The 12613-nt window shown below is 41.8% G+C and overlaps 1 protein-coding gene across 1 annotated transcript in view; it reads left to right on the forward strand.

Moving 5' to 3' along the window:
• The window catches only part of TIAM2 (TIAM Rac1 associated GEF 2), a 226628-nt gene that overhangs the window by 73209 nt on the left and 140806 nt on the right, over window positions 1-12613 (forward strand). Inside the window, exons 2-4 of the mRNA XM_075064570.1 lie at window positions 1191-1302; window positions 2435-3637; window positions 8676-9111. Of these exons, the coding sequence (XP_074920671.1) occupies window positions 1288-1302; window positions 2435-3637; window positions 8676-9111 (1654 nt within the window). The 5' untranslated portion in view covers window positions 1191-1287. The remainder of the gene's footprint in view (window positions 1-1190; window positions 1303-2434; window positions 3638-8675; window positions 9112-12613) is intronic.

Here is a 12613-nt window from a genome sequence, read left to right on the forward strand (position 1 = left end):
GCAAACAATCGATTTCGTGATCCCACTGTGGACGCGCTAAACCGATTTTATTAGATCTGTTTTGTAATATCGGTTTAAGCTAATTCGAAATAATCGTGCAGTGTAGACGTACCCTAAGGCTCTCTGTCGATACTGTTTTTAATGCTAGTTTGTGACTTTTAATTTAGGTAACCTAAAAGTTAGCCAAATACAAAGCTTGCTGATGAATTCCTTTAGTCATCTGTGTGGTTCTTAATATGTTACAGAGAGAGAAAATCATCCACATTTTCTCTTCTTTTTAAAAAGAAGCTAAATCTTCCAGTGTGTTGTTTGTTTTTGTGCAGATGGGATAATTTTTCCATTGAAAATGTCATAGTCCTTTGGACTCTCCATGGATTACTTGTAAACTGTCCACGAAGTTTTATTTGGGAGAGGGGATGAATTTTGGTTAACAGTATATCCATTAAACTGCTGTTCTAATAATTTCCTCCCCAAAACTTTCTCTACAGTGATGCATTTCTTCTACTGGGTGTTTTCAGTCAATAACCTGCTGTTGAGTTCTGTGAAATTCAGCTCCTGTCCTGTTTTGAATGACAACCTTTGTGTGCTATGTGAACAGCTGACGTATTCTCAGCCTCTCAATAGCAGCTTTTGTCTTGTTACCTTTTGGTGTATACAGAGCCTGGTGCTGCCTTTTTGTTGTTTTTGCTAGCAGATTAATTTAAAATCAGAATAAACTTTAAGAAAAGTTTGCTGGCTGGTTGACAGGGTGAATTACCCAGTAGCCTTTCACCTCTGCAGTCGTGGCTGGAATTCAGCCATGACAAGAGTAAACAAGTACAAAAAATTGCTCTGATCAGTTCGATATAAGTGGTCCAAATAGTAATGGATACTTGCACAGCCTGATAAATTTTAATTGATGTTACCAAAGCAAAATGCAGAGTACTGGAAGTTTGTGCCAGTTCATGATTGAAAGTGGAGTAAGAAAGAATTAGAAAAATATCCCAATATTAGGTTCTATTGCAATAATTCCATACCTGTTAACAAACATAATGTATAGGAATAGGTAGCTGAAATATTGAAAACTCTTAACCAATTCCCTTCTATTTTTTGTGCTCTCTTATTTTTATGTTGATTTATCTGATAGCAGAGGTAAAATATATGTAAATGTATTTGACTGAGAGATTTTTTCCTTGTTTTGTATTTTCCAGAAAGTTTGCATGGAATGCCATCCCGTTTTTGGAAGGTGTGGTGTCTAGCTATCAAGAGAATGCAAAGTACGCTGATTGCGAATTGCACCCACGTTTAATGGTGATTCTAGAGGTATTTCTGTTTTTATTTCATACTAAACTGTATACCAAAATACTTAATGAAAAATGAATAGGGTAGGGTAGGAAGAGTTTTTCAAATAAATGTAAATGTAAAAAAAAAAAAAAAAGTGAATCTGTTTTCACAATGGGCTTAATTCTCAGAAGCCTGTAAAGAGGCTGCACAAGCTTTGTCCAGTCCAATAGTCTGAAAGTTAACATGAGGAGAAGCACCAGTTACCATATCAACGTTGAAAACACAGTTTAGAATGACTTGTTTTATATCTTTTCAAAACATTCTTTGTCATTTGTATGTACATTGCAGCCACTGGAGTTTGACACCCATGTAAGGGTGGGCCGACTTGGGCCTTTTATTTTCAAGTGCACTTATATGGGGCTAGATTGTACAACCTTCTCACATTAACAATTGAACTTCTCCTGTAAATGCTACTTTATGTGAGCAAGGATTGCTCAAGTGCGTTTTGCTGAGTGAACTTCCAAACTTCTGTGTGCTGAACAAATATGGTGCAGCTTTGTGTTTGAAATGAAGGATAAAGCTATTCAAAAAACCCAAGTCCTCCTCCCCCCCCCCTTTTTTTTTTTTTCCCCAGATTGGCTCTTTTTAATCATGAGGTAGGGGTTTGCTGAACAATTTATTGAAGGAACATTTTATTGCACAGAAGCTAGTCAAGCTGAAACTGCAGTTTGCATGTCTCCTGGCAGCAGGGGTTTTCTGAAAGTACAGTTCACTGTACATCTAAGTAGCGATTATCCTGTTGTTTCCCTTTCATTATGCAATTGTTCTTGGGAGTTAAAGGTTTTACAAGTTATAAGAAGATGATGTTGCCAGGGGGTGTGGGAGGAGGGAAGTGTTGAAATGATTTCAATGGGCTTAGACGCCAGCATTTAGTAGCTTTATAGCAGGGTAACAAACCACTCAAAGTATGAGCTTTCCTAGCCACCTCCCCAGCCCCTGAAAAAAATTAATTATTAAATACTGAAAATGATTATTGACTCTATTTTGAAAAAAGTTGTTTCATACAATAAAAAAACTCTGTTTCTTGTTTAGAGAGTAAAAGTGCTGTATTCATCTTGGTTCTTCATCTTCTGGCCACTGATATTAATGAAACTTTTCTTTCTTAATTTAGTGGAAAATGGGGAATTCAGAAAGCCAGTACAGCTTTCATGGATCAAAACATCACACTAAGGCTGCATCTGGTGCCAAGCAGAAGCCTTGTTCTCTGAAAATTCACAGCATTCATGCTAAGGATGAAAAGTCTTGCTCCTTGCATGGATGGGGACATAACAGTAATGGCACTAGCTACAAATCGAGATCACTAGCCAGAAGCTGCCTCTCTCACTTCAAGAGTAACCAGCCTTATTCACCTAGGCTCAGTGATACAGTGGCAAAGGCCTCTAAAAGCAGTGTCCATGCCAAACACAGGACAAATGCCTCAGGGAACTACTGCCAGGGAAGCAATGCAGCATTTTTTCCTGAGAATGGTTTCCACTATATTGGCCTTGAAGCTGCAAGTAATCATGTTGCCTCCAGGGAATGCAGTGGACATATTTTAAATTGCTATGGAAAGAATGAGAGCCTAGCATCAACTCCACCACCAGATGACAGGAGGAGCCCCAAAGTTCTCATTAAAACGCTGGGGAAGCTGGATGGCTGTTTAAAGGTTGAGTTTCACAACAGTAGCAACAACAAAGTCTCTACAGAGGAATCCAGTGGACCAGTCCAGCTGCTGAGATACTCACCTACTTTAGAATCCAAATCTAATGATCTGCTAGATGTGAGGAGGAGCTCCAGTACAGATGACACTTCAAGTCATCGTCTATCTCCCACTGACTCAAGACTTAGATCCAGTAAAGGAAGCTCCTTAAGCTCAGAGTCTTCATGGTATGACTCTCCCTGGGGCAATAATGGGGATATCAATGAGCTGGATGGCTCCTACCTGACCAGGAGCACTCCAGATACAAGGATTCATGCCAGTTTTCCCACAAATGACAGCAAAAAGTCCTTCAACCAAAGTTCATCTCTTTCCTCCCTCCGCGATCTCTATAAGGATACAAATTTAGAAAGCAGCCCATCCTCAGCTCTCAGGTTGTCTGATGAATACATTGGCATTCATGCCAGCTTAAGCAACTGTGTTTCTTTTGCCTCAGACATTGATGTTCCCTCTAGGGTAGAACACAGAGGCCCCGCACAGTACTCTTCTTATACCCTCCCATGTAGAAAATCCAAACCCCTAAACGACGATGCCTCCAAGAAGGATACATTAAAAAGCAGGATGCGACGCATCAGTGACTGGACAGGAAGCCTCTCTAGGAAGAAGAGAAAGCTGCAGGTATGTGGGAAAACTCATACTAAAGTCTGGTACTGAGAGCTGTATACACCTTCCATTAATGTAATGCCTGCATTTTATTTTTCCATAGGACTACTCAATGATTGGTGAAAATTCCAGCTATCTCTAATTGCCATTTATGGAAGCAAATACACCAGTGAATAGATTTTCAAGTCACTGGATTTTTTTCATGAGATGGACTGGAGCTTTTAAAATAATTACAGCGTGAAAGCAAAGAGATATCTGATCCTGTGGATCAAAACATAATTTGTAGCCCTGAAAATGCCTATAAAAATATTCTGAAATGTGCAGTTAAACAAATCCTTAAACATGGGAATGTGCATGTTGTAAATATCTTTTTGGAGATGTTTTCCCTCTCATCACCAGTGTTAGCTGTCATCCCTCTCAATTAGGAAAGGAAATCCAGTTATATCTCCAAGTCCAACTGTAGACAGTGGGGTTTTTGGTTAAACCTGTAGTTTTATGGAGATGTTATTATCTAGCTGCCTTCTTCCTGTGTATGAACCTGACTACATAATTCTCTGGTTATCAAAGCTGAAGTACCATCTGGTTAGTTAGTGGGTGTCTCTTTTTAGAACAGTTTTTAAGGCTAATCCCATCAATGGGAGCTGAGGATAGCTGTGATCAAAACTGAAATTCCTATCTCCTGCTCTAGGTCCCAGAATCAGCTCCCTAAAGCAGGGCTGCCCAGAGGATTCAGGAGGCCTGGGGTCTTCGGTGGCGGGGGGTCCCCAGCGCCGAATTGCCGCCAAAGACCTGGCACTTTGGTGGTGGGCCCCGAGGCGGAAGGACCCCCCCACTGCGGGTCTTCGGTGCACTTCAGTGGCGGGTCCCGGAGTGGAAGGACCCCCCTGCTGCCGAATTGCTGCTGAAGACCCGGAGTGGAAGGAACTCCAGGGGCCTGGGCCCTGCAAGAGTTTTCTGGGGCTCCCAGAGCGAGTGAAGGAACCCGCTCCAGGGGCCCCGAAAAACTTTCGTGGGGGCCCCAGTGGGGCCCGGGGCAAATTGCCCCACTTGCGCCCCGCGGTGGCCCTGCCGTAAAGGCCAGACTGTGCCTAGCCTTGTAGGAACACACAAGTGGGGAATGCAGAAACTTCCCTCGCTCCCATAATGCCTCCCATGAAAAGGCTGGCCAAAGCTGTGCTCTCTGTGCTCTCCTCAGTTTAGGGACTACTCCCTTCTAAAACTGCGGGGGTGGAAGCCACTACAAAGGTGAGCAGAAAGGAGGCAGAGCCATGTACCTGTACATTTTCATACTGTCCAGCAGTACTGTCTAGATGAATAGGAGATCATACACTGCTCCCTCTAAGGGATGATGCAGCAACTGTGCTTCCCCAGTGTGCTGGGAAGATTTGGTAGGCATTGTGCCATCTTGTGGCATAATCTTCCTGGAGTGCCTCCTCACTCCATACCACAACCAGTGTGTGAGCCACACTAACTTCAAGGCACAGTATACAATATTAAGGGGCAGTTTGTGTCAAGAAATCAGGTTAATTTGAGGGTTGCCTGTGTAAATTCCGAGAGGGCCACAGAATTTGGCTCTGGGAAATTTGAAGGCTGCTCAGCTGGTTCATTATCTTACTTAAGACTTTTGAGAGTTATTATGGAGTCCTCAAGGTTCTTGAAACCTTACCCCTGCATTCATCTGTTAATTAGAAAACAGGAAGAAAAGGAATTAAGTGCTTTAGCTTTTTTCCTGAGGTTTCTTCACTGATATAAACAGCACTGACTATTTCAGATTTTTTTTTATAAAAGTTGATATCAGGCTCTAAATATGATCTCTGCAACATAGCCCTTTTGTTATGCATTAGTTAATTACAACATTTTCAGAATATGTGGTAAGGGATTAATGGCTGTTTTGCACCAGCTGTCTATACATAGTATAGAGACTCACTGACTTCCACAACAGCAGGGAAGTGTTGGTGAGTCTGTATCGAACCAGACTTGGTGAAAGGAAATAAACCCCAACCCTAATTACAGTGTCTTACTTTGAAAATGTAGGACTTGAGTAACAACTGTCTTTGAGATGAGGACTCTAGCAACAACAGGTTAAAACGTGTAGCATCTTGTCCATAGATATAGTTTGTTTGTGGGGGCGTGGGTGGGTCCTTTCCACTTTACCAATTTTAAACTTGTAACTGGCTCAGGGGACAGCTATGCTGTCACATAGTTACAGTGATAGGGTAGATAGATCCCTAGAGAGACACAAGTTCATAAGTGGTATCAGTTTGGGGCTCGAGACCCTGTATGAGAACTTTAATGGAGTTTGTAACCAGTTAGTGACAGGGCTTGCACTTTATTTAGTGGGCCCCAAAATGAAGCTTTATTTGTGATTTGCAAACCTAATATATTCTCTAAATAAACTGAAAATTGGCCTTTTTGTAGGAAGCTGATTGGCTCTGAAGAGCAATAAGAAAGTATTCAAATGCCAATATTCAAATGCCAATATTCAAATGCCAATATTTCAGTGCCAACACTGGATTAAAGAAAGGGGAAATGAAGATTCCCAAATCTTACAAGAGATTTGCAGCTAGTCAATGCCTGGAGTCAGGCCAGGAGTTTGTATCTCATTGATCACACATCATTTTGCAGGCACATGCATAAAATATTTTTTTAAATCTTTTCTTGCCTCTCCACTTGCACTGGTAATGCTGCTGCCTTCTCTCCCTTGCTCAGTGTAGCTCACATCTTAAACCTTTTATATCCATTGTCATTTTTTTCTAACTCCAAATAGTCTCAACTATCCAAATAATATGAATCCAACTGTCACCCAAATCTGCATATTAGGATATTCATTCCCTCTCACTTTCACTGGAGTTTAGGATTACTTCTGCCTCCATCTGCAGGATTGAATTTCAGACACTAAACCTGATTTTGATCTCAAGTCACTTTTATACTGGCATAGCTCAGTTGACTTCAGCAGAGTGATTTATCACTCGGTAAATGCTCCTTCTGGCAAAGGCTGGCTTTTCGCTGTTCCATACTGAGGAATGTGCCAAATGGATCAATATGTGTTGCATTGTTGATTTAGTGCTCTGAAACTAAGCCCTAGTTGGTGGTAAGCTTTATGGAAAGGATAAAGACCAATGACATGCTAAAACTATATACTCTTTTATAAGAAAGCTGCACCTATTTTGCTGAGCATAGTGATCTAAAAGATCTAGATGTTAGAAGGGTCTCTTTCCATTTCAAACCTAAATGTATTGTCTTGGAACATAATTTTTAAATTAAATTTGGCATTTCTGAGCCTACTGCTACAGCAGCCTTCTTGCTGAAAAGTGACATTTTCTTGTGAAATCTGCAGCGGCATGGGATCACGCTGTTGCTCTTGGCTTTATGTTAGAGGTCATCATACTATCAAAACATGACACAGCTTCTTCCAGTACATTTTTAATGTGCAACATCTAGGATGTGAAAACAAATGCAGTTGCTTTCCAAGCTTCTGGTGTGACTAGTTCACAGGAGACCAGTGTTTGTTTACTTTAGCCGTATGTAGAAGCCAGAGTGCAAATAAATATTACTATAGAAGCAGTGTAAACTTGAGCAAAAAATAACATTTTCCTGGGTAATAGTTGTACTTCTGGTTGAGCTATTTACAGCCCCTGGGTATTTTCAAGTAAAATTTTGTTAATTTTTTTTCTATACAAAAGGCAGCAAATAGTTTTTCTCTTGTTTATTCTTTAAGCATATTGTATTTTTCAAAAATGTCAGTGAAATACAGTTAGATGGGAGATAAATCCTTCCATCAGACTGGTGGAATGGTTCTTCTTGACAGTGGAATTTAACTTCAAGAGCCCAATCTTGTGAAATACTAAGACACCTGAGAGCCCAGTGAAGTCACCAGGCATTTGGGTGACCAGAGAGAAAGTGTGAAAAATTGGGATGGGGCTGTGGGGGGGAGGGGGGAGAACAGGTGCCAATCTTAAAAAAAAAAAAAAAAAAAAAAAAAAAAAAAAAGCACCAAATATCGGGACTGTCCCTATAAAATCACGACATTTGGTCACCCTATTGGACATTGAGGGTACTTAGCACCTTGCTGAGTCAGGCCATGAGGCTCAGATCTTCCATATAGACAGACTATTGCAGGAATGAGTGAACATTCCACATCGCCAACGTAGAATTAAAATCATATGTAGAACAGTTTATCTCAGAGCACTTAAAAGGGAACTGCCCTGCCATAGAAGAAATGAAATTGCATCATACAAGCATGAGTAATACAAATGGATTTCATAATACACTGCTGGATCTAGGAGTCAAGCCCCCACTGTAGTAGCAATATCTGCAATCTTTAGAAAATATACACCACTACATTTTAAAACCTGGATTCGTACAAATCATCTAACACCCTTTCTTTTAGTTTTAAAATGAAGTTGAACGCATTTATCTTGGCAGATAGTTGGTGAATTCAATGAGTTTAATAATATTTCAAATTTCAGAGTGACATTTTTCACATCCTCAGGAGGCAAAGTCAGCCTACCTCAATTAAAGTAATCAGTTTACATCTGCTAATCCAAAGTTTTTAAATGGTCAGATATTGAAACCTTGCTACCTAGATTGAATTTAATTTCACCCATTATAAAACCTCTGTAATAAGCAAAACTAGTCTTGTCAGTGTTACTGTTATAGTTGGGTCAGGGTGTAAAAGACAATGTCCCTGTTTCACAATGCTCAGGAAAACAGATTAATTCACCATTGTCAGGAGTATATAGTTCTATTCACAATGCCCATTGGGCTGTAGGAAATGTAATCACAGCAATTACCAATAAGTTCTGAGATTTTTTTTGAGGCCTGTTGTGTTAGCAAACACTGCTGGTTTGGCAATTAGCCTCACTGGGATTCTGTTGAATAAAAATATGGCAGTAATACTGACAGTAGCAAAGATTGCTAGGATTAACAGGCACCATCATGGTGCAAGCGGGCACACTCTGATGGAGTTTACAATCATGATACATGAAACAAACAAGATGTTATAAAATATGTCTCTTCGCCATAGATTACTTGCAATTTGCATTATTTACAGGAGCCAAGATCCAAAGATCTGAGTGAGTACTTTGACAGCAGAATTGATAACCATGCTATGGACACTCTGGCACCTTCGCAGATGTCTGGTTTACCGTGGTCACCTGGCTCTGGCCACATTCTGCCCCAGCGAAGTGAATCCACTAATGCAATCAGCAGTGATGCCCTGAGGCAGAACATTTATGAAAATTTCATGAGGGAGCTGGACGTGAGCAGGACAAACATTGAGAATATGGACACATCAACAGATACAGAGGACTCCAGCAGTGAATCACTCAGTTCCTTAGAGCAACTGGATCTGCTGTATGAGAGAGAACAAGGAGTTGTGCGCAAAGCAGGGTGGCTCTTCTTCAAGCCGTTGGTAACTCTACAGAAGGAAAAAAAACTTGAGCTGGTTGCACGGAGAAAGTGGAAACAGTATTGGATAACGCTCAAAGGTAAATCATTGTTAAACTCTCTTAACCTGCCAACACAGGTGCTATCTATTGTTTGGTGGTGGGGTTTTTTTGTTTTGTTTTGTTTTTAAATGAAACCTAGATAACGTTTTGAACTGAAACTCAGCCCCTGACGACCTTAGGCTTTATCTACACTAGCACTTTTGTCAGTAAAACTTTTGTTGGTCACAGGTGTGAAAAAACACTCCTCCGACCGACAAAAGTTTCACCAACAGAAGTGCTGATGTAGACAGCGCTATGTTGGTGGGAGACACTGTCCTATCAACGTAGTTACTGCCGCTTGTTAAGGGTGGTTTAATTTCGCCAGGATACATCAGATACGCGGGAAACCTTACAGCAGCACAGTTTCAGGGGTACAGCTGTAGGGTCTGTAGTGTGGACAAAGCCTAATTCAGGTAGATACTTAATTTGTGTACTTAAAGTTAGGCATAGATTTATCTGCTCTCACGCCTTAAAAATAGGCATATGCTTAAGTACCTTCCTAAAAGTGGGCCTATACTTGCACCTTCAGCTTTGGGTGGGAAGTCCTGCATTTGATACTGAAATTGGGTAATTACCTGTCCAGTTCTCTGATTTATAGACTCATGCAAAATTGGGTATGTGTCAGTTAAGAGGATGCATTTGATAATTTTGGCAGTTAAAAACAATTCTGGACCTGTCACAGGATGACTAGCCCCTGTAAGGGAAATTGGCCCAGTTCCTTTTGACAAGGTAGGTGCCTGTTTGGGAATAAGGGGAAGGCACCTGTTACTAATGAAAGGGAGGATGGGAAATCTCTGAAGGAGAGGGAACTCTCTGGAATGGATAGTGGAGACTGTCTAGACTAGAGAGGCTTGGGCAGGAGCCCAGAAGGGGCTGGAGAAGATGACTGCAGGAAGGTTTCAGACTCCTGTGAGGGACCCTGGGTCTAGGGTCAAACCATGGACAGAGAGAAGACCTGGAGGGTTGGACTATGAGAGATGAGTGACAGCCTATAGACTGAGGGGTCAGGTCAGTGTTCCCTCTAATTTTTCTCATGCATGTAATTTTTTTATGTGCACCAATGTGGAGGTGATGTGTGTCTGCATGTCCCTATCCAGCAATTCATCTTGCCCTCACCATCTGTTCAGCCCCCTTTTGGTTCAAATGCCCCCAACCCCCCATCAATTCAGGACGCCCCCCAGCTTCCCCCAAGCCTCACCCCTGCACCTGCTGGCATTCTTCACCCTTCTCCCAGGCTGTAATGGAGTCCCCACTCCCCCTTTCCAAGCTGAGGGTGGGGCACCTCCAAGGGCTCTTCACTCCCCTCTGCCCCTTCCCAGGATGGATGCTGCCGTTTGGAGGAAAGAGGAGCAATATCACCCTCTTGTCCGTGGCTTTAAAGGTGGTGAGGGGGGAAGAGGGAGCAGAGTTGAGCTGAGCTGCTGGGCTCTTTGCTCCCCACTCCTCCCCTGTGAGAAAGGTGATCATAGGGGAGAGATTCTGCTGGCTTCTGGCATGGCTCAATTTCGCAATGGGACTGGAGTTTCTTGTATCATCACAAGTTTGCTCCAGCACACTCTGAAATCCCATTGCTCCTAATAAATAAATAAATTAAATCCTGAGAGTTGTCAATACTAGGGATACTGTGTCGCAGGGCCAGATTATTAAAAAGTGGAATCCCACTTTCAGCCACAAAATTGTTCATGTGTGCATCTGAGATTGGATGTCTTTCTAAAAGACATGCTCTGGTTTAACCAGATGTTATTACTTAATGAAATTCTGTGGCCTGTATTATACAAGAAGTCAGGTTAGGTAATCGAGATGGTCTGACCTTAAAAATCGGAGAGTCTATAGTTGGACATAGAAATGACTACTTAGCACAAAGATGGGTGTTTGTGTTCACAGTTTCCTCACCTGTGCATTTTGGTGGGGTCAGAAAAGTTTCCAGTTTTTTTAAATTTGACCTTCTTATTTATTAGAACAATACTAGCTAATTACCTGTTCCTGAGCAAAAATGTCCTCTTCTTTTCAGGGATACTTTTTTGAGCCCCTAAATTACTATGGGGGGACAGCTCAGTGGTTTGAGCGTTGGCCTGCTAATCCCAGAGTTGTGAGTTCAATCCTTGAGGGGGCCATTTAGGGAACCAGCATAAAAAAACTGTCTGGGAATTTGTCCTGCTTTGAGCAGAGGTTTGGACTAGATGACCTCCTGAGGTCCCTTCCAATCCTGATATTCTATGATTCTATGAATTCATGTACTAGAAAGCCAAAAACAGTTTTATTTTTAATACTTCTACATCCCTCTTTTCACTTATAAACACACTAGAGTCGTGGTTCCCCACCTCTGATGCCCACAACAGTATTTCAGGCTTTTGTGACAGATCCTCCTACTAATCTTCCTTCACTTATGATGAGCATCGGTGCTAGTGCCAGTGTATTACTCCTGCCATCGTCCATTCACTTGTATGTGGTCCAGCCCACAGCTTAGGTTACTCCAACCCCCAGTCTCAAAGGTTCAGAGCAAGCCAAGAAGCATTATGGGTTAGAAAATGCACAACTGAATGGGGGGCCATGGACATTTCCCTGGGTTAGCTGAGGCATTCAATTTGGCGTTTACACATCCGTAAATGGGTATAAATTAACTTAACATATGGGTCAAAGGTATCCCTTGATGCACTGATGCTGTGGCACAGACACTCAGTTCCCCGTGGTGCTGCTGTGTGGTTGTCGTAGCTTCCTACTCAGATTTGAACCTTAGCGTTCATAAAATGAGAAGCTAGCATGAACCCTCTAAGCTTAATTACCAGCTTAGATCTGATATCGCTGCCACCAGCCAGGAATTTCCAGGGCCTGACTCCCTCTCTGGTCTCCCAAAACCTTCTCTGGGGGACCCCAAGACTCAGAAGCCCTGAGTCTTACCACAAAGGGAAATAACCCCCCTCCCCTTGTCTTCTCTTTACTTCCTCCCCAGGCTTCCCCTCCGTGGGTTATCCTGGAAGATTACTGTACTTAAACTCCTTGAATTACAAAACAGAGAGGGCAATTTACCTTCCCCCCTCCTTCTTTTTCGCCCCTCAGTCTTTCCCTGAGAGAGACGCGTGGTAATCCTTGGCACAGGGAGGTTCTATCCCCTAGGCCACTATAGAAAGAAAATCCAAACAGATTTTAAAAAGAAAAGCTTTATATAAAAAGAAGAAAAAGACATAAATGCCTCTGTATCAAATATAACAATTTACAGGGTCATGCTATAAAAGGAAAAAATATGAATATAAATCAGCCTTATTCAAAAGAAATACAATTACCATCCCCAGCAACTACACACATGTAAATACAAAAAAACAATAAAAGCTATTGTTTATTTCTACCTTTGGTACTCATCACTTAGAACTGAGATTAGAAGCTCTGAAGATAGAAAGATCCGTCTCATAGCCGAGAGACAGACAAAAGACACAGACCCAAACATTCCCTCCCTGAGCTTTTAAAAATCTGGTTTCCTGATTGGTCCTCTGGTCAGGTGTTTGGT

The sequence above is a fragment of the Chelonoidis abingdonii genome, chromosome 3 (genome assembly GCF_003597395.2).
Source record: "Chelonoidis abingdonii isolate Lonesome George chromosome 3, CheloAbing_2.0, whole genome shotgun sequence".
NCBI classification, from domain to species: domain Eukaryota; kingdom Metazoa; phylum Chordata; order Testudines; family Testudinidae; genus Chelonoidis; species Chelonoidis abingdonii.